This window comes from Mastigoproctus giganteus, chromosome 14 (genome assembly GCF_048544385.1).
Source record: "Mastigoproctus giganteus isolate SK-2022 chromosome 14, ASM4854438v1, whole genome shotgun sequence".
NCBI classification, from domain to species: domain Eukaryota; kingdom Metazoa; phylum Arthropoda; class Arachnida; order Uropygi; family Thelyphonidae; genus Mastigoproctus; species Mastigoproctus giganteus.
This window is the reverse complement of record NC_143588.1, coordinates 91,322,376-91,344,637: the sequence shown is the minus strand read 5'-3', so window position 1 is coordinate 91,344,637 and position 22,262 is coordinate 91,322,376. Positions and strand designations below refer to the sequence as shown.

The window sequence follows — 22,262 nt, the reverse complement described above, 5'->3', positions numbered from 1 at the left end:
AATGCTTTTCGACCGTATGTCGTGATCACAGGAATGAAAATTACCGAATCGGGCTTAACCTGAACTTAAATAGAGATTATTTGTCTTCGCGCATGCGCGTAAAGGTCCACACATCGGAGATCAAATATGGCCGCCGAACATTAACAGAATTCTCGTGTAATTTAATTTCAACGGTTTCTGCAATTAATAGTCGCGTATAATTACATTGAACGTTAAGTATTTTGGCCTCGTTAAATAAAAAAGTATTATACTTTTTGTAAATAATTTACTAAATTATTTACATTCAAAAACTGAAACTGCACCTGACCTGTGAACTTCAAAATTACTTGAGACACAAACCTCAGCCTTATGGGTAACTCATGAGTTCTCTGAGTACTTGACCTGATGGAGGACCTCTGTTCCATACGGTATGATGAACTGAAGTGTTGAAATGAAAATTAAGAATTATAGCTGAACACGAAATGTTGTCTAAACTTGTGGCTCTGCCCAAAATAAATACTAATGAAATAAAAATTAAAAATTATCATTACACCATATAGATTTTATAGGTGTCTCAAGTTGTAGATGCATTTGCTGCTCTCTTCATTTAATCATCACTTATAAGACTTGACGCATTAGCTATAAATTCAATATTTTAACTTTGCTTTCATCATAAAAACTTTATGCAGACTGTGTCACATTTAAACACTGTGAACTGTCTGTACTCACTGATGTGTGAGTACAGACTCAGACATTAGTGAGTTTTGATGTAAACTTTTCAGACTGATGTGATTTTTGCACTCTGTGATTAATTCTAACCTGTGTGTGTGTGTGTGTGTGTGTGTGCGCGCGCGTGCACTTGCTTGCTCTGCCTTTTGTGCTTACATTCACAATGATATATTTTATAATGAACAGCTACTATTATATTATATTATATTATTTAGAAGCCCATTTGGCTTGACAGATGAAGAAGATGAAGAAAATATAAAAGGAAACTTTACTCAGAAACCTATTAGTGATCAACAGAAAAAAGGAGAACAAATGGTAAAGGTTATTTTAAAAGAGATTGATGGGGAGTCTTATTCCTTTAAGTAAGTACTTCATATTTTTCTGTTTTATTTACATTGGTGTATAAACATTAGTATATGTGTTTATATTGGCATTTACAGTGATATTTAACATCAGAAGATGCTGTAATCAACTCAGAAATTTAATTTGGCCTTTTTACTGAGAAGAACATTTTGTTTAATTTAAAAATCCTGGAAATTATAATTCTTATAAGTGTTCAACAGTATGCTATATATGCTGTTAAGTATGCTGGTCATGGATTTTTATGCTCCTTAAGATCGTTAAAATAAAGTGGTGCTCCTTAGGATCGTTAAAACAAAGTGGTGCTCCTTAGGATTGTTAAAATAAAGTGGTTTTAGGCTGATTTATTACAAAAGGCTGATTTATTTATGCTCCTTAGGATCGTTAAAATAAAGTGGTTTTAGGCTGATTTATTACAAAAGAAGTTATAAGAGGGAAGGATGAATTACTGTTGAATTGGAGTTGAGGATTATTTGGTTTTTAAGATATTAGTAGTTTTTATTGACAGTGGTTTTTCCTATGGCAAAATCTGTAATGGCTGCCTTAGTGCTTTGAACACATAGACTGATCTCATGTAGAGAAAAATTGAAGGTTAAGGTATTTTTGTTTAGACTGATGTGTCTTAAGATTTTGTACTTTTTGGATAGCTTCTATAAAAGATATTAGTAAGTGGTTACAGAATATTTAACTTTAAGGTATAAATAGCAAACGGAGGTGCAGATATAAATTTCTTTAGGCTTTCAAAGCTATTGCAATTCTGAATTGGAAACCATATTGGTTTCTCCCTCTTCATTTAAACTACTGCTATTGTGTAACCTGGTGTCACTAGAGAGGAAATATTTAATAAATAATTACATATCTGTCTACAGGTTATCATTGTGAAGGTCACTTACCTGTTTTCAGCACTAGTGCTGAACGAAGTTGAAGGGCTGTTTAGATTTGGAAGCAAAGGGCTACCATATCTCAAGGTTTATTGGTTTTGCTCTATAGATGAGTGTATATAGTGATAGGGGTGGTCAAGACCTATTGGAAGAAAGGAGTGTAATGGTCTTCTACTATGGTTTTTCTTGGAGAGTACCTCAAAGTTGCCCATAGGATAATATTGTGGTGGCCATGTTGGATTCTTCTATGTAACTGCTGTATATATGCACAGAGTGGGTAATACTGAATTATTGGATGAGATGCCATACTGTTTTGTTGTTCATAATTTGAGGTAGCTAGGTGCTGCCACCTGGATTATTGTGATAGGAAATTAATAATAATTGTAATTACCTATACTGCTTAGTTTGATTGGTCAGGTTATAATAATGACCAGGTGCTCTCTGGTTTATGAACTGAAATTACTGTAGAGGAATTGTCTAGTTAATTTTGGGACACTACAGTTCATTAATGCTTTTGATTGGTACATAAGTGATATCTGGATATAAACAGGTGGGAACTGGAACTGCATAAACAAGTAGAGCTGGGAACTGGAGCTTTATGAGAAGATTGAGTAAGAGTGGGCATTGAAAGTATTGACACAAGATTGTTAAATTGTATGATATTGGCAATTGTCTTTGTGTGCTAATGTGCAAATGAAAAATCACATAAAATATCTGGTACAATGGACTGTTGATACAGAGTTGAATTGAACCTTAAAGATGCCTGAGAGCAAAGTGGAGGGTGAGCTCAACTACAGTGCTGACTTCATTCCACTCAATGAGTGTACGTTACAAATTATATTGGGCAGACAGACAGGATATCTCATGTTGCAGTTAGTACTGGATTTTTTGGATGAAAAGTGAATGCTCTTAAATTAGAAGATTTCTTGCCCCAACTCCATGAAGATGTGATGATGCACTTGAGGATAGCTGGAGTGGAGGATAGTAATAGTACATTGATTGGGCTGTGTGTTAGATTGAACCTATTATGGGATTTGCGTATCAGATATGCATTATAGCCATAGTAACTTATGATCCATTAAACTCCCATAACAGCCTATCAGATATTTCCAATGGAGAAAAACCCTGTTGAAGAACAAGGTGTAATTAAATTTGAAAGTGAAAATTGTGAGTGACAGAGAGAGAGAGATGTAAATTGTAAGAAGGATGATGATGTGCATGTAGTTAATGTCAGTAGTACTGAGAAGGCCTCTGAAAAATTGGAGCAAGAGTATTCTGAAGGAAGAAAGTGCATGATTGGTATGATTGAGAAACCTGACTGCAAAGTAAAAGTTGCTAAAATGGGACCTGATGTACATCATAATATAGCACATGTATAGAATTTGAAGAGTACGGTACAGAGCATTTATGAAAGAGATCAGAGTATGGTTGGTTGTCTGAAGGCTGAGGAGACCTTCCTGGTGGATGCTGTCCTCCAACTGATGAGGAGGATACTCAAGGATCTACTGACGTTGCTTCCTGTTCTTCGGCAGGTGATGAGGTAACCACACTGAGTGCTGAAGGTGATGTCTCATTTGATTTGAGACTAATATGTCTGGAGTGTTCATTGCAGACTCTGGAACAAACAGGAGATAAGAAATTCTTTGCAGACTATTCAGTTGTCATTGAACAAAGACAACCTGGACGATTTTGAGTTAACACCTTGGAAGGTACAAGGTCATGATAGTATGGAGGGCAGTCTCCCATTGTTGGACAAATCAAGCTGTAAGAGTTTGTGACTCGTCATTTGGACAGAAAGCAGGAGTTGGGCAGACCTTCTCTGAAAAATTGTATAAGAACTATTGACAACATTGCAAAATTCAGCAGCAAGGCACAAGCTATCAAGAATGAGGAGATTCAAAGAATTCTATCTGAGGATTGCAGATATCCATTCAGCTTGTTGAAGGTGAAGAGGGCTAAAGACTGTCCAGGAGGACAAGTGATTATGGAGCTTGCAACAAGCAAGGATGTTAAAAAGATTGAAACTGATGTATGATTGAAGGACGTGGGAATCTCATTTGCTAGAGCTACAAGACCTATGCCACAAGTTATTGTCTTTAGAGTTGAAAAAGGAATTGAGGAGCAAGAGCTGTTGAGTGAGTTGTATGAACAGAATTTATCTGAGTTTGGAATTCAAAAGGACGAGTTTTTCAGGAAATGTACAATCTCCTTTTCATGGGTTCAAAGGTCAGGCGAGAGCCAAAACTGGATCATAGCTGAGTCATAGGGTGCAGAACATGTTAGAGTACTCTGATCATTTGTATTTTGGCTATTGTGCATATAGGTTTAGAAGATATTATCTTACCACAATGTGCTTTCATTGTCTAAGGTATGGACACACAGCTGGACATTGTTACTCACATGATCGAGTTTGTTTGCACTGTACAAGAGGTGGTTATTCTTACGTTGATTGTGCATATAGATATACAAAACTGAATTGTGCAAAGTGTTTAGCTGTGAACCATTGTGCGACACATTCTGTATGGAGTGCATCCTGTCCGTCATTTCAGAGAGCTTTGCAGTTTGTTATGGGCAAGATAGATTGTTTAAGTCTTTAAAATGGACCCAGCTATGGATGATTTGGGTAGCTTTTGTCCATTCTTTCAGAAAGCTCTGCAGTCAGTTATGTGCAGGATGGATTGTGTGTGTCTTTCCTGAAAATGGATTTATCTCAGTAGAGATCATTTGGATGAGAATTTTGTTTTTCCTTTTCTGTTTTCTTTTTTCCTCTTCCTCTGTACTCCTTCCTATTTTGCTTTAAACTAATTCTTTTATTCTTCCTTCTTCTTTTCTTTCATTTCTCTGTATACACACACTGCTATAGTGTTTTTAGATCTGTATGCTGAGTAGATGGGTACATTTTAATCTGTTGTAGATAGTAGATCTCTGGCCTGGCTCCACATGCCAGAGATGGAAACTAGCTCATGTACACCACTACACCGATTGGCCTTTATCTGTACGGTAACTACACATTATAAATGAGGAGTTGCCATAGTTTATTTGGGGCCACACATACACCAGTAAATAAATTTAAAAATATATATATATATTTTGTTTTGTTAAAGCGTTATTTTGTAATGATTATGCTAGCCAACGAATTAAAAATTTTTAAAATAAAATATGTTATTTATATCTATTTTGTAGTACTGAAGATTAATAATATAACCTTATTGGCACCTCCGTAGCCAGATGGGCAGAAGCAGCAGTGCATAGCACACGCTTCTTGATTAGACCGGGGTTCGAGCCCGTGACCACCAAATATAGAGGATGCGGAAAGGTCAGGGAATGACCATCACATATCCCCGGTTTTTTTTTTTTTTTTTTTTTACTAGTTTTTATTAACAAATCATTTAAAAACTTTAACAAAATCTAAATTATTAGGAACTTATATATAATATTTTAAGTCCTGATTTCTACTTGTGCCCCCATCCTTCATAATTGACATGGATAGTCAGTGCAATGTTGAATCAGTTTGGTGTGACATAAGCACTGGGAAAGCAAAAATGAGGGTAGGAGTGTGTTATAGGCCTAATGACTCTGATGAGTACAGTGAACAACTGTACAGAGAAATAGAGTGGGCCAGTAAATCAGATTGTCGTATAATGGGAGAATTTTACCTTCCCAGATAGTGACTGGAATTTGTGGGTTGGTTACTTGCACACTAGCAAGACTTTTGTGAATTTATTGGATGATTGTTTTCTACAGCAACACGTTAGAGAGGCAATCAGAGAGAGTAATATTCTTGATCTGGTTATCAGCAGTGATTGTTTGTGCATTAAGAATTTACAAATAAATGAACCACTAGGTGGCAGTGATCACAGTGTGCTGAAGTGGGATTTACTCAAAGATGTAACTACCATTAGGGATAAAGGGAAAGGATTTTGCTTTTGTAAAGGCGACGACAGTGGTCTCAGAGAGTTTTTAAATTCTATACAGTGGGGACCATCTGATGAAGTTACCAACAGCAAATTCTAAATGGCTTCCCATTCAAGGAATTGATCATAGAAGCTGCTAGGCTTTTCATGCCAATGAAGAAATACTGTTCAAGGTTTAGGCCTAAGTGGATGTCAGATGAACTAATGAGACTCGTGGCAGAGAAGAAAAATGCATGGCATGCATATAAATTATCAGGCAACACAGAAGCCTATGGTAGATATAAGCTAGTATGTAATCAGGTCACAAAGGAGGTTAGGTAAGTGAAGGCAGATTACGAGAAATCTTTGGCAAAGGATGCTAATAAAAATAGCAAGGACTTCATTAGTTATATAAACTGTAGAAGGAAGAGGATGAATCAGATTGGTCCACCTGATATTGATGGTTTGACTGTTGATGATCCTGCTCAGATAGCTGACAATCTGAACGAGTATTTTTCATCTACATTTACACATGAGGAGTTATTAAGGGAAGAGAATGCCAGAAGTTTATCAAGCTGTAATAGGGTGCGTAATGATTTTGTAATAACTGAGAGCAAAGTGGAGGAGAAATTGTTGAAGTTAAACATAAGAAAAGCACCTGCAAATTTGATTGGATGCTATGATGTGGTTATAAAGGAACTGGATGCAAAAAATAATTTTGATATCATATACTTGAATTTCAGGAAAGCTTTTGATACTGTTGCACATGGAAGGCTACTGTACAAATTGGAGCAGTATGGTATTACTACTGTATAAACTGGATCAGTATGGTATGGTATTAAGGGCAAGTTGCTACAATGGATAAAAGGGTAGTTGAGTGTGAGAAGACAGAGAGTGGTAATCAATGGATGCTGCTCTTTGTGGACTAATGTTATTAGTGGAGTCCCACAGGGTTCGGTGTTAGATCCACTGTTGTTTTGTATATTTATCAATGATATTGATGAAGGTATATCAGGCTTAATGTTGAAGTTTGCAGAGGATACAAAGGTTGGCAGGGTTGTTAATGATAGTAATGGCAGTATGCTACTGCAACAGAATCTAGAAAAGTTGGGCAGATGGGCTGAGAAGTGGCAACTTAAGTTTAACATTGACAAATGCAAAGTACTGCATATGGATAGAAGTACCCCCAGAGAAATGTACCAACTATGTGGTGCTACACTTAGGGGGTAGAAAATGAAAGAGACCTGGGAGTAATCATGCAGTCACATACGAAATTTTCTGAGCAGTGCAAACAGTCTGCCAGAGCAGATCATGGGGTATTATTGTCAATGATGATATACAGGAATTTTGCTAGTAGGGAAAAGGAGGTGCTACCCATATGTATAAAGCAATGGTCAGGCCATGCCTTGAGTACTGCGTACAGGCCTCATTTTAGGAAGGATGTAGTGTTGCTTGAACAAGTACAGAGAAGGGCAACAAGATTGGTGAGGGGAACGAAGGGGTGGTCTTACCAAGAAAGGCTTAAATTCTGCAAATTGCAACGTCTGGAGACTAGGCACCTGTGAGGTGATCTGATTGAGGTGTATAAGGCCTTGAATGGGTTGAGCAGCTCAATTCTGATGGAATTCTTTCTCTTACTCAGATTACGAACCTGAGGGGGCATAAATTCAAATTGAGGAAAGACAGTTATAGAATAGATGTGCTGAAATTTGCCTTTAACCAGTGGATAGTTGATTTCTGGAACAAACTTCTGCCTGTTGTTGTGGAAGTTGATAGCTTAAATAAATTAAAGGAGGGACTGGACAAACATTTGTAGGGAATGGATGTGAGGGAATGGATGTGTGAAACAGTTTTTTTTTTTTTTTTTTTTTTTTTCCTTTTGGCTGATGCTACATAAGCTTGCTTTCTTGCATCACATGCCTCTACTGCTTCTACTATAAGTGTCCAGCAGTAATTGGCAAGCACATTTGGGCACCACTTATCTTCATACTATTTTCTGTGTAAGAAATGATCCAGTGAATCTTTTCCAATGTTCATTGCTGACATCATTCAAATTTTGGGTTAAAAAAACTAAGATGTGAAAGTAGATAATGAATTTTTAAGCTCATAATACAACCAAGCTCATTGTACACTTGCAGGAGTTGGTCAGAAAGCTTCTCATAGTTATCTGATCTTTGATTTCCAAAATAGTTTTTCCAGAGTGCCTTGATGGCATTCCATCTTTGTGTCACTAAGTCCATGAAATTTCTGTTTCAAATATTAGAAATTGTGTTCTTTTTCTCTTGCTTTCACAAAACTTTTTTATTAAACCTATTTTGATATCAAGTAGTGGCAATAAAATCTTTTCCCTCTTAACCAGTGGCAGATGGTAAACGTTCTTCTGTTGACGAATGTATGCTATTTGAGATGAACGGTTTTTGACAACATAATGAGGAAACCCTTGTTCTACCATCCCATTCACACAAGAAATGGCAAAATATCATGAAACCAAGATGCAAATTGAATAAAAGTGCAACTACTTTCAGATCACAACAGAGATCTTGCGTAAATAATTTTTTGAGGAAGAATTTCATATGTACATTTCTCGCAAAAGGATGATGTGTTAAACAGTACAGATAAATAGTCATTTCTGTTGAGTAATAGCATGCCTTTAAACTACATTTTAAGACTTAAAATTCTGCAAATATTTCCAAAAAAAAAAAAGAATATGCTGATATCTATTTTGTATGTGGTTTGTTTCTGAAATGAAACAGTAAGGCTGCTGTATTGGAATACTAGCAACAATATCTGCATCACAATGCATTTCAGAATGTACGCAGAATTTTGAGGGAGATTAATTTCTTCCATTAAGCAGTTACTGGCACACCTTTACTTTCCTGGCCTTAGTGTTATTGTTATAAAATAAAATATTCGGTCATAATATTTACTTGATGTTTTGGTAATTTTTACCAAAAATGGAATTCAACCATGGCAAGTTACAATTTTTCTAATATGCATTCACCACAAAGAAAACTACTGTAATTCTTGAAAAGATTGACTGCTATTTCTTTAGAACACATGCAACTCTACATGATTACTCTTATAACAGACATAAGCTTAACATCTTTCCAGGTCCATAATGTCATGGATAATGCATTTATAAAAATGCAATTCTAAATGTAAATGAACATTGGATGTGCTTTTACTTTTTCATATAGAATTTTTAAAATTTGATATTTTGATATGCATCGGGCCAAAATCTCCCCTACCCTCAAAAATTTAATTATGAACCCCAGAGTTCATACATTTTGAGTAAAGTGATGGATTTTTTATTTTATATTTTACTCAACAATGATTGAGTAAGTTAATTAGTAGGAGAAGGAATGAGGTTCTGAATTAGTTATTTTCAGCTTTCATATTTGCAAACTTAATTTTTTATTATTTTTTAAATTTTTTTATTATTTTTTTGAAATAAGTGAAGCAATTCCAGCTCTTGCTTACTATCAAAGAAAGAAAGTTAGGCCTGCTCCTTGGAATGCCACTTTGGAAATTGGACCAACTTTAAGTCTGCCAATAACTGCTTATGACAAGGTAATTTCCTTGCACTGTTTTAAATTTAAAAAAAAATTGCATTTTTTGTATGTAAAGTTTACATTTTTACTTATATTAAGAAATTTATACCTTTATTTAAGGAGAATTCTTTGATGATAATGGTTTTATTTTAAGCCTTACCAATAATTTTAAGTGAGCTTTCGGTGATAAAAATAAACTTTTGATAAACCTGCTCTGAAAATTCTATTTCATTATGTTTAGAATTTTACAAAATATAACAGAAAAAATTCAAGCAGTGTGGATTATTACAAATTTTCGAAGCAGTTATGGTTGTAGATACATGAGCACGCTCACACATGCACCTATCAGTTTTAATCCAGTATAAATTTGGATTTTTTTTTTTGTTAAGTTACATTTATTATTTTCAGTTATAGAGAAAAGGCAAAATAATGAAGATAATATCTTACAAAATAGAGCATATTTTATTTAGGTTGAAATTCTTTTGATTGTGTTTCAACCTATGCATCTTCCTTTTCTAGACTGTTTGACAAACTTCTGCATGGAAAATGGGCTTGAATATAGAGATATAGTTTTATTTACAAAAAAACACATTACAGATACTCTTTATGGAAGTGTAAGAATACAGTATTATCTGTGTTACCAGTCCATTAAGTCTATGAATTGAGAATTCTTTTTTGGTTGTATTTGACATAGCTTATATGTTAAGTTTTTTATTATCTCTTTAATCACAAGTTTTCCAAATGCTATATTTACAAAAAAATTAAGTAAAGGAAATTCTGTTAATATATGCATGAAATATATAATGCAAAAGTAGTGGTGCATTATATTTTAAGTTGTATTTTCGTCATCATCATCTGAGGTCGAGGATTTCCTGTGCGGACGTGCCTTTCTGCCGCTCTTGGAATAGAGAAGTTTTTTCTGATTTATTTTCTGCTTTATTAGTTTAAATTGACATATTAACTTATTTCTAGAGTAGCTTTATATTCCTATTTACGGTACTTAAAGTTAAAATAACTTAGATAGAGATTTTGTAGGTATTACTTAGTATCGGAAAGGGTATCAAATCCACGTGTTTACCGTTCATAAACGGCCGCCATTGCTACGTGAAAATTAATCAGTAAAATCTATTAATCTTGTCGAACTTCATTGGCAATTAAATTGTAATTTTAACTATACATATAACCACTTAGGTTACGGAACATAAATAATTAGTAAAAATAAATAATTAATACATAACTTGATACAGAAGTTATATAAAGGGATTTTGTAGATAACACTCGTTACTGAAGCGCGATACAGCATATCCGGAATTCGATAGCATTAGCTTTGTATAGTATAGTGCATAATATAATATTGTCAATTAATCAGTACATCTATTAATCTTGTTAAACTTCATTGTCAATTAAATTGTACTTTTAACTATATATATATAACGACTTAGAGTACAAACGTAGCAAATAATTAATACATACTTGATACGGAAGTTATATAAAGGGAACTCGTAGATAACACTCGATACCGAAAAATAAATATAGCGTTATAACTGTGTTAAGATACAAGTTTAAGGTTTTAATTTTGTTCTGAAATTGTAATTTTATTGACATTTAAATCGAAATCATGACTCTGACCAGAGCAGCAAAGCAAAAGGCTCAAGCTAATGGGAGTGCTGTGACTCAGGGGAGAACTGAGGGGGGCGGTTGCCCCCTGAATCACGGCCTTTTAAGATGCACTGTTTGCTTGATGTTTGCGGAGCAATCGGGTACGGGACATGATACTGCCATGGGGGATGTCTTTGTGTGTGCACGATGCAAGGAGTGCAAGGAAATTAGGCGACAACTCGGCGTTGTTATGGGCCTATATGAGACCTTGAAGGACAGGGTGGATGCCCTCGAAGGAAATAAATTGAGGGGCCCATCAAGCTCTCAGCTGCCCACATCAACACCAGAGCTTGGACTTGGTCATCTTGCAACACAGAGGCAGCCCCCAAGGCAGAATGCGCTGGTCCAACAGGAACTAGTAGTTGTTGGTGACTCAATTGTCAGGAAAACGGGGAACATGCTTTGTAAAAAGGATAGGTGGAACAGGACCAGGGTATGTCTGCCAGGGGCAAAGGTTGATGACGTTGTAGAGCAGATATCATCTTTTAAGGGCACAAAAGGTGATATAGTTGTACACGTTGGCACTAATGATATTAAGAGTAGGAGACCAGAGGAATTACTTAACAAGTACAGGTCACTGTTGAAAAAAAGCCGTGAAGTAGGGTTGAATTTGAAAGTGTCTGCAATTCTGCCCAGACACGATAGGAGGGAGTATATGATGAGAGCCTTGTCGATCAATTCGGCCCTGGAAAGATTGTGCAAGGCTGAAGGGGTAGAATTTTTTTCAGCCTGGACTGTACTTGTTAACAGGAGAGATTGCCTCTACAGGGATGGGATACACTTAAATAGAAAGGGTGCAAGAATATTTGCTGATGCTATCGAGGCAGTGTTAGGTGGGTCGGAAAACTGCTAGCTTGGGGGGAGACAAAGACTAATGGATTAACAGTAGCCACGGGCAGAGGTGAAAGAGATTCTTGCACTGCTTCTATTGGAATGAGCAGAAGCCTGAAAAACAAGATGCAGGATATTTCAGAGACTGCTGGAAGTCATTGCGGTACAAGTAAACACATGGGTTGTGTTAGGGTAGCTAAGAATAGAAACAGGTGCATGTATACTTGCGTGTACACTAATGCTAGGAGTTTAGTAAATAAATTTGATGAATTTGAGGTATTACTCAAAACATCAAAGGCAGATATTGTTGGGATATCAGAGACGTGGTGTCACACAGATATAAGGAATGCAGAACTGGAATTTGGGGAGTACAACGTCTACAGAAAGGATAGACAGGATAGGAAGGGAGGAGGGGTTATGCTATTAGTTAAAAAACACATAAAATCCAAGGAAGTGAAGCCAGTTGACATCGCTGGACAGTGCAGTGTTGAGTCAGTTTGGTGTGACATAAGCATAGGTAAATCAAAATTGAGAGTAGGAGTGTGCTATAGGCCTAATGACTCTGATGAGTATAATAAGATACTGTACAGGGAAATAGAGTGGGCCAGTAAATCAGAGAGTCTTATAATGGGGGATTTTAATTTCCCAGATATTGACTGGAATTTGTGGGTTGGTCACTCACACACTAGCAAGGCTTTTGTGGATTTATTGGATGATTGTTTTCTACACCAGCATGTTCGGGAGGCAACTAGAGGGAGTAATACTCTTGATCTGATTATCAGTAGTGATTCTTCATGCATTAGGAATCTGCAGATAAATGAACCACTGGGTGGCAGTGATCACAGTGTGCTGAAGTGGGATTTACTCAAGGAGGTAACTACCATCAGAGGTAAAGGGAAGGGTTTTTGCTTTCGTAAAGGAGACTATGCTGGTCTGAGACAGTATTTAAATTCTATACAGTGGGACCAACTGATGATGTTACCAACAGCAAATTCAAAATGGGAAGCATTCAAGGAACTAATCTTGGAAGCTACCAGGCTTTACATACCAACCAAGAAATATTGTTCAAGGTTCAGGCCTAAATGGTTGTCAGATGAACTAATGAGACATATGGCAGAGAAGAAAAATGCATGGGATACATACAAATTAATGGGTGACGTGGAAGCCTATGATAGATATAAGTTGGTCTGTAACCAAGTCACAAAAGAGATTAGGCAGGCAAAGGCAGATTATGAGAAATCCTTGGCAAAGGATGCAAAGAAAAACAGAAAAGAGTTCTTTACCTATTTAAACTCAAGAAGGAAAGGGACGAATCAGATTGGTCCACTGGATGTTGATGGTTCAACAGTTGAGGATCCAGCTCAGGTGGCTAACAATCTAAACGAGTATTTTGCATCTACATTCACACATGAGGAGTTATTCAGGAAGGGGAATGTCGTAGTTGAAATAAACATTGGCAGTGAGCTAGATGATTTTCTAATAACTGAGAGGAAAGTGGAGGAGAAATTGTTGAGGATAAACATAAAAAAGGCACCCGGGGTGGATGGGATCTATCCAGTTATATTAAAGGAGGCAGTAAAGGAAGTAAGCAAACTCCTAGCCATAATTATGAGAGCTTCTTTGGACTCAGGGGAGGTACCCATGGACTGGAGATGTGCAAATGTAACCCCAATTCACAAAGGAGGATCAAAGGCTGACACAAGTAATTATAGACCTGTTAGTTTAACTTCTGTTCCAGGAAAATTAATGGAGGCACTGGTTAAAGAAGCACTGCAGGATCATCTGGACAAGAATTCAGTTATAGCTCAGACACAGCATGGGTTTGTTAAGGGCAGGTCTTGTCTGACCAATTTGATTGGATACTATGATGTAGTCACAAAAGAACTGGATGCAGGGAATAACTTTGATATTATATATTTGGATCTTAGAAAGGCTTTTGATACTGTTGCGCATGGAAGACTGCTGCACAAATTGGAGAAGTGTGGCATTCGAGGCAAATTGCTGCTATGGATAAAGGGATGGTTGAGTGGCAGAAGACAGAGAGTGGTAATCAATGGACACTGCTCAACGTGGACTGATGTTATTAGTGGAGTTCCTCAGGGATCAGTGTTGGGTCCATTGTTGTTTTCTGTATTTATAAATGATATTGATGATGGTGTATCAGGCTTAATGTCCAAGTTTGCAGACGATACAAAGGTTGGCAGGGTTGTTAAGGACACTACTGATACTATGCTGCTGCAACAGGATCTGGAAAGGTTGAGCAGATGGGCTGAGAGGTGGCAAATGAAGTTTAACATTGACAAATGTAAAGTACTACATATGGGAAACAGTAACCCCAGATCAACGTATCAACTCTGTGGTACTACGCTGACAGTGGTAGAGAATGAAAAGGACCTGGGGGTAATTGTGCAGGCAGATATGAAGTTCTCTGAGCAGTGCAGACGAGCTGCAAGAGTAGCTCATGGTGTCTTGTCAATGATATACAGGAATTTTTCTAGCAGGGACAGGGATGTGATTATTCCCTTGTATAAGGCATTGGTCAGGCCACACCTTGAGTACTGTATACAGGTCTGGAGGCCTCATTTCAAGAAGGATGTAGAGCTGCTGGAACGAGTACAGAGAAGGGCAACAAGATTAGTGAATGGAACAAAGGGTTGCTCTTACGAAGAAAGGCTTAAGTTTTGCAAATTACAGAGCCTGGAGACTAGGCATCGCCGAGGTGATCTGATAGAGGTGTACAAGGCTTTGAATGGCTTGAGCATGCTCAATGCCGATGGAATTCTTCCTCTTGCTCAGAATAATCACCTGAGAGGGCATAAATTCAAATTGAGGAAGGACGGATGTCGGATAGATGTGCGGAAATTCGCCTTTAGCCAGCGGGCAGTTGGTTTGTGGAATAGACTTCCATCGCTTGTTGTTGAAGTTGATAGCCTAAACAAATTTAAGGCTCAGCTGGACAGGTATTTCGAACGAATTGAGGGGTGAAATGGGAGTAGTGGTTGTTTTTTTTTTTTTTTTTTTTTGGCTGATGCTGAATAAGCTTGCTTTCTTGCATCATATGCCTCTACTAATGCTAATGCTAATGATCAGATAACTACATATCAGATAGCACATAGTGCCTGATAATTTGACATCAATAACAGGTATTGAGTGGAAGGATACAATTTTGTATGCCTTATATTTTATAGTTTGGGTAATTTGAAATATCAATAAACTTTAACCCAAAGTTATAATTTAGCTCCTATGAGTAGAAAAACCTTATTAACTGGTCATGTTGTCAACCAGTTTGTCACCCAGACAAAAGAACAAACAGTAATAAAAAAAAGCATAAGAAAACAATCTCAAAGAAACTGAAGATGATCATTTATTTGATAAGATGAACAAGAGTAAAATTGTAAAAGTATTTGGAAGTCTTCTCTCAACATTTTCTATGTACCTTAAAATCATGGTGCAATTTAAAAAGAATTAGACTGTGGAATATGCAGAAAGAAGAAAGGAAAGAGAATATAAAGAGATGAACATGCAGATTTGGATGACAAATTGTTTGAAGGTTCAAACCACTTTCTTGTATCTGGCAGTGGTTTACAACTGTGCGTGCGTGCGTGCGTGCGTGCGTGCGTGTGTGTGTGTGTTCTCTCATGGGCTGATTTGCACATTGTGTGGACTGAATAATCTGGAATAACTTGGGATGAACCATATTCCTGCCTGAGATTGTCTAACTAGAGGTCTCATTCTCATCCTAAAGATGAGGCCCTCTGAAACAAGTTCAAGACCCTTGGAAACAAATATACCATGCTAATTAGTGAAAGGAAGCACAAATCATAATGGAATCTTGTTTCTACAACTGGTAACTCCAACCTTTATGGTATTATCACTAAATAGTATGCAGAAAGTTACCCAAAGATGATGTCAGTTTAGTTCAACTCCATTAAGTGTATAAGCTGTTTTGGGGGAGGGAGATATTCCCCAAGTGTGAGACTTTGCATTTTGCTGCATTAAAACATAACTTCCACTTTTCTGATTATCCTTGATGCCTGTCTAAATCATCCTGAAGGAGCACTGTTTGGTGCTGATCATTAACCACTCTCTCCATCATCTGCAAATTTGACATCATTCCTTTGTTAATATCATTTATGAAAATCAGAAATAATAATGGTCCCAAACCAAACCTTGGGGGATCCCACTTCTAACTAGGCAAATCTGAACAGTAACCATTAATCACAAACTTCTGCCTCCTGCAATCCATCTCAGAACCTTAATTGTGAACTGAATTTTACTCATCATGTTCCAGCTTATACATTAACCTCACTTTGTAAAATAATAAGAGGAGTTTACCTCAATATAGTACGTAGAACACTTCCGTATGATACTCTCCAGAAATTAAAACAAAAAAATCGAAGTAAGGAAGGAAAATCGTTTTGAATATTTTCGTTAGATTCTTTTTGATTTTTAATTGTGTTAAATTGATTTTTAATTGTGTTAAATTGGTATTTAATTATTTATTTTTTACTCTAATGTAAGTTTTTGATTTTTTCATTTTAATTTCTGGAGAGTATCATACGGAAGTGTTCTACATACTATATTGAGGTAAACTCCTTATTATTTTACAAATATTAATATCAACGTAGAACGTATTGAGTATTACAGCTCTGATTCGTACTATCTAATACATTAACCTCACATAATAGAATCAAAATAAGTTAGTCAGTATTCCTGCAAAATAATTAAAATTAATGAAATAATTTTGTAATTTATTTTGAACAGAACAAAAATCAAGCAAAAAAAAAAGGGGAAAAAAAACTTATTTTTTATTATTTATTTTTTTTAATCTCCATTAGGTAACTGAATATAGACTGAAAACTTTCAAGACAGCCTATGCACAAAATCGTGAAGCCCCTCTTATTAGAGAAGTTACTTATCACATGAATGATGATGCCCAGACTGAAGTTGACAAACAGAACATTATTCCAGGTGTGTGTTTTTGATATTCATACTGCATATACTATTTTTGTGATAAATTTGGTATAAGCAGTATAGCTTTAGAGTATTGTGTGGCAGGTAATTGCACTAAGGTATTTGATCTTATATTTTTTAAAAGTTGAAGTATCAGTGAAAATGCCACATCTTGTTGGTAAACAAAATTTTATTAGTAAACAAGCACTCAGACAAATACAGTGCTACACAGATTTTATATTTGAAAATACACTTAGTACACATGATATCCTAATTTTAGTTTATTTTCACAAAGCAGAATGCATATATCCCACTACCATACAAATGAATTACAGAATTAGCTATGCAAAGCAAGGTTTTTGGATTCTTGCTGAATCCTGTCTTTGGATCAAGAAATGGGATAAAAATTCAGTGGTTGGGCTGCTCTGAGCCTATCAGTGTCTTACTAAATACTTTATCTTCATCAGGTATACAGTGGCGGACAAAAAAACTGCATCACTTGTGAATTTTTCAAATAATGTGTTTTGCGTTGCATTGTGTGTTGCAGAAATTTTCAAAATGTATTTGTTAGATGGGATTGTATCTCTGTGAATGAAATCCAATAAAAAGACTTCACCTGTTATACCTAATTGCCATAAATATCTTCCCAAATGCATAATTAATGTAAATATGAGAAATCATGCAAATGGCAATCACGACAACCAGACATACATTTTATTGCATTTACGTATACAAACTGAAATGACAGTTAATGTAATAGTACTGTAAATCAGCAAACTAAGTCCTCAATATTTTGTTATTTCTCCTCTAGCTGCAGTTACAGCCTTGCAATGATCTTGCATAGAGTTTATCAACTTCTGGATATATGGTTGCCCAATTTCATGGTACCACACCCTTACAGTCTTTCCTGCAGCTGAATCATACTTGTTGGCTTTTTCTAAGCAATTTTAGATGACATTTCTCATTATTCATTATTCACCAGCAATTTTCAATAGGGTTCAAATGTAGACCGTTGCCGGGCCAATCCAACACTGTAATGCCAGCATTTCTGAGGTATGACTGCACTTTTATGGAGAAAAACGAGGGAAAACATTGGTGTAAATATGTTTTTTTAAGCTTGTGAGACAAGAAGACAAACTCATCATTAAATCTAAATAGCATAAAACTACCAATTTTTTTGTGGCAAGGTGCTGAGTCCTGTTGAAAAATGCAGTTTTGGACGCCTGTGTGGCGATCCCTAATAATGGGTTTCAGGCACTCCAAGACAGTAGTGTAGGTTTCTGCATTCACCGTTCCATTAATAGACTTAATTCACCCCACCCCTTTGCTTGTTATGCATCCCCAGACCATCTGACTGGCAGGGAACTTTACAGTCAGTGTTATGCAGTCAGGATGGTATGCCTCCGATTTTTGTCTTCTGACATATCAATTTCCTCCCGAGCTGTGCAGGTTGAATTTCAATTCGTCAGAAAAGATGACAGTGTCCCCATTGCCCTTTTGTCCATGAAATATGTGTTTTAGTCCAAGCAAGTTGCTTCTTCCTCATTTGTTGGGTCAACAAAGGCTTCTTCTTGGGCCAATAGGCATGCAGACCACATTCCGAAAGCTGTCTTTGGATAGTTCGTGCACTTATTTCAGCACCAGAGGCCATCTCAAAGTCCAGTTTTAGATCAGGAGCACTAGCATGGCAATTACAAAGGCATAGGCGCCTCCGTAGCCAGGTGGGAAGGAGCAGCAGTGCGTAGCACACGCTTCTTGATTAGACCGGGGTTCGAGCCCGTCACCACCAAATACGGAGGATGCGGAAAGGTCAGGGTATGACCACCGCATATCCCGGAGCAATATGGCCTTAGTTGCTAATGCTCCTAAAAATCAAATAAACAACAACAACAACAACAAAGGCATAGCCGTTTCAAATATCGATCTTGGAAAGGCGTAATCACTCTCTTATGGCCTGATCCAGGTCTACATCACCAGTTTCACGCTATAATTTCAGCACCGGGGATACTATTGACTTGTGGCAGCCTATTTTATCAGTAATAGCACGCATAGAAAGCCCTTCCTGGGAAAGAGCAACAGCTACACTTTTCTCCCTTGGTGTCAACTGAACATATGGAGCCATGCTTACACCTCCGCAAAACAGGATAATAATGAGCGTGTATACCCTTCGAATGCTGTATTTATAGAAATGGCTGATGCAATACCTTGCAATTATTGTCTGATGCAACAGAAGCATTATCTGATGCAATACATTTGCTTTGCGCCAAACAAAATGACTGTAATCAGACAATGTCTTATACGTTTCACTACAAATGTTACTTTTTTAAAGGTGATGCAGTTTTTTTGTCTGCTACTGTACATACTTATTATTCTGAATTATTAGCTTTTCTCTGCCGATTCTCCTGAACTGTTAATTTTTCGTTCTACTGAACTGTTAATCCATTTCTTGGCCTGAGGCTAAGATTCAGTTGGAATCCAGCAAGAATCCAAAAACAAGCCAGTTTTAAAATTTTGTTGCTACTTAGAGGGATATGTACCTACTTAAAACTCAAGGTGAACTGGTAGACTAAATGTGTCATGGTTCTTAACAAAAAAAAAAACTAACTGTACCAATTCCCTTATTAAGGCTTAATTGTTTCTGAGTTCCCCTATAACCACTGACAACAGGTTCAATTTTCATTTATCATACTGTTACCATTCATATATGAATGGTAACAGCGCAATATTTTATTTCAAATTTTTGAAATATCTGATATCAGATCACACTGTTAAAATAAATTAAATTAATTTTAACAGTGTGATATTGTTAATTAAAATTTTTTTTGTTCAAAAAAAATTTAAATAAACATCTCATTCATTTTTATCAGTTCATATATTCTCCTTAGTTTTAGTTAAACAAATATCAGTTATTTCTTTTATATGATTTGAAATTGATAGTTTTTCCTTGGGTACAAGAAGCAAATATTAAATTGACTCATTGTCTGTTTCCTCAAACAATTGTCCCTTTTCTATAACTGTTTTCATTAAACACACAGAAATTAAATGCTTTACCATTGTAAAGCTATTAACTGTAATATTTTTAGTGAAAAATCTTTGTATTAGATTCACTAACCCTTTGTTAAGGATTAAGATATCCAAGTGTCTTCTGTTTATTTCCATTGTGCATAAAACTATATCAAACATTCCACTTACATGACATGTAATCCAAATTACATGTCATGTAAAATGAAATTATCTTTTTATTCTTTGGACAATGTATGGAGGATGCGGAAAGGTCAGGGAATGATCACCGCATATCCCCGGAGCAATATGGCCTTAGTTGCTAATGCTCCTAAAAACCAAATAACAAACAAACAATGTATGGCTAATATTTGGCTCACTTAATTAATAATAGTTTTTAAAGTTCAGCATCCTTTTTTCTATCTTCACTACAATTTACAACTCTGGTGGCACGCAACAGTCATTGTTAAATTATGTGTTCGCTGCTGCTAAAATAGCTTGCATGTGACAAGACAACAATACATTTAAATAACAGGAAAGTGGAAATTTTGTTTTATGAAATCAAGACAAGCAGCATATATTGACAGTTTGACAAGCAGCAGGTATCACATTAATTAATCTTCCCATGTTTTCCTCTTCATAACCAGACACATTTCACACTAAAGATTTTCACTGTTTATTTACTTCAGCTTCCTTTCTGATATCAGATAACAAGCAGATAATAAAATGTAACACATGAAAATGAGTTATTTACTTCAACAAAACAACCAATACTTATGATATTAATTCTTACTACATAACAATAAACTATAATTTGAATATCACATGAATTCAGTGTATTTCCTCATGTAATTTTAGTTAAATTGCACAGAATGTGCTTTCCATCCAACACACAACTTTGTTCACATGACTTTTTTATGGTTATAGTGTTTTCAGATATCCCATAGCATGAATCACTTCAACAACATTGTGTAACATATAAAAATGTAGATATTATTACATTATATTACTTTATTATTTAAAATTTAAACATAAATCATTCTTTTAAAAAAAAAAAGGAAAAAAAAAAAAAAACAGTATTAGAACCAGCACTACAGGCATGCCAAAATGAAACAGTCTTTAATCTTCTTAATTTTAGAAACAAAGTTAAATTTGATTTAGCAACAATAATTTAATTTTGAAATAGTGTGAAATTTGTGGAGATTTATTGAATTCTATGTGGATGAAAAATTAAATATTTTAATTAGGAGATTTTCAGTATAAAACAAAGATAGAATGATAATGAATTAGCAATTGAGAATAACTAAAAGAAGACAACTTAAATAGAAAGATAGATGCTGAAGTTAAAGTTAAATTGATCGTAGCCATAGAGCTTGTAAATCTATTCAAAAAACTCAACATGCTGAATTAAACACATCCAGAGAACTTTCTTTCTTTCTTGTCAGTGAACTAATGTAAAGTAAATGCATAAAGGTGGAAACATTATTAAGGTTGTAACACATATATGTTTGTGGTTTGTTATAGTTACCCCTATTTTCCCTTTAGTAAATATAATTGAACTTGGTTATAATGAGATCTGAGGGACAAATGAAAAATTCTTTGATGTATTATTCATTGTAACTGTCACAACACTTTTCTGAAGTTTCAAAGATGATTGTCAGTTATATACACTCTTGGGAAACATTTCTGTTGTTTTTCGAAGCACTGTACTTCCTTATGTCAGTTGAATTCATGCCCTCTAATAGGATAGTCAGTTGGTCTGATTCTTTTATTAGTTTCTCTTAGTCACAATTGACAGTTACTGTTATTAAAATTGTATATCATATGAAGTTTTGTTATGAATTGCTTCGGCATATTAGCAGCTTTGTTGTGCATGCATTTCTTGATTGCAAGTTCATCATTTTCAAATTTTGACCAGTGTCCCAAGAGAATACCTCATATGTGGGAATAAAAATTAATCATCTAAAGAAATTTAAAGCAGTTAATTTTTATTCCAAAATGCAGGCCAATTGGTAAAAATTTGCTATGCTCAACTTATATTTCTCATTTGCATGGTTTTTGTTTCTGACATCACAATGTAAGTTTAAAAAAAAAAAAATCAAATTTATATGACAGTTTGTATAGCAAGTAGCAGTCAGTCATGATCTGGAGTAATCAGGATTTTTCATTCACATCATAACTTGTGTTTAATTGACACTGGGAAAAATATTCCTTCAGAGAGCAAAATTTCCCGTGGTTTTTCATGGTTTTAGATAAAAATTAATAATGATAAAAGCTCCTGGAATACAAAAATTTAAAATAACCAAGTAATTAAGCAGAACAAAAAAGTACTTTTTTTAAGTATAAATTAAAGCAAATAACTTTAAAGTATAGTTTGTTGCATTGATAATATTATAGTAAGCTATACTGATAACAGATGGAAAACC

General features: G+C 35.5%; 1 protein-coding gene across 2 annotated transcripts in view; it reads left to right on the top strand.

The window, feature by feature from the left end:
- Positions 1–22,262, top strand: part of LOC150075349 (DNA repair protein Ku80-like) — a 143,759-nt gene that overhangs the window by 35,097 nt on the left and 86,400 nt on the right. For both annotated transcript variants that reach the window (XM_090388268.1, XM_090388267.1), the window contains exons 5-7: positions 924–1,070; positions 9,298–9,412; positions 16,722–16,854. In XM_090388268.1, the coding sequence (XP_090244394.1) occupies positions 924–1,070; positions 9,298–9,412; positions 16,722–16,854 (395 nt within the window). The remainder of the gene's footprint in view (positions 1–923; positions 1,071–9,297; positions 9,413–16,721; positions 16,855–22,262) is intronic.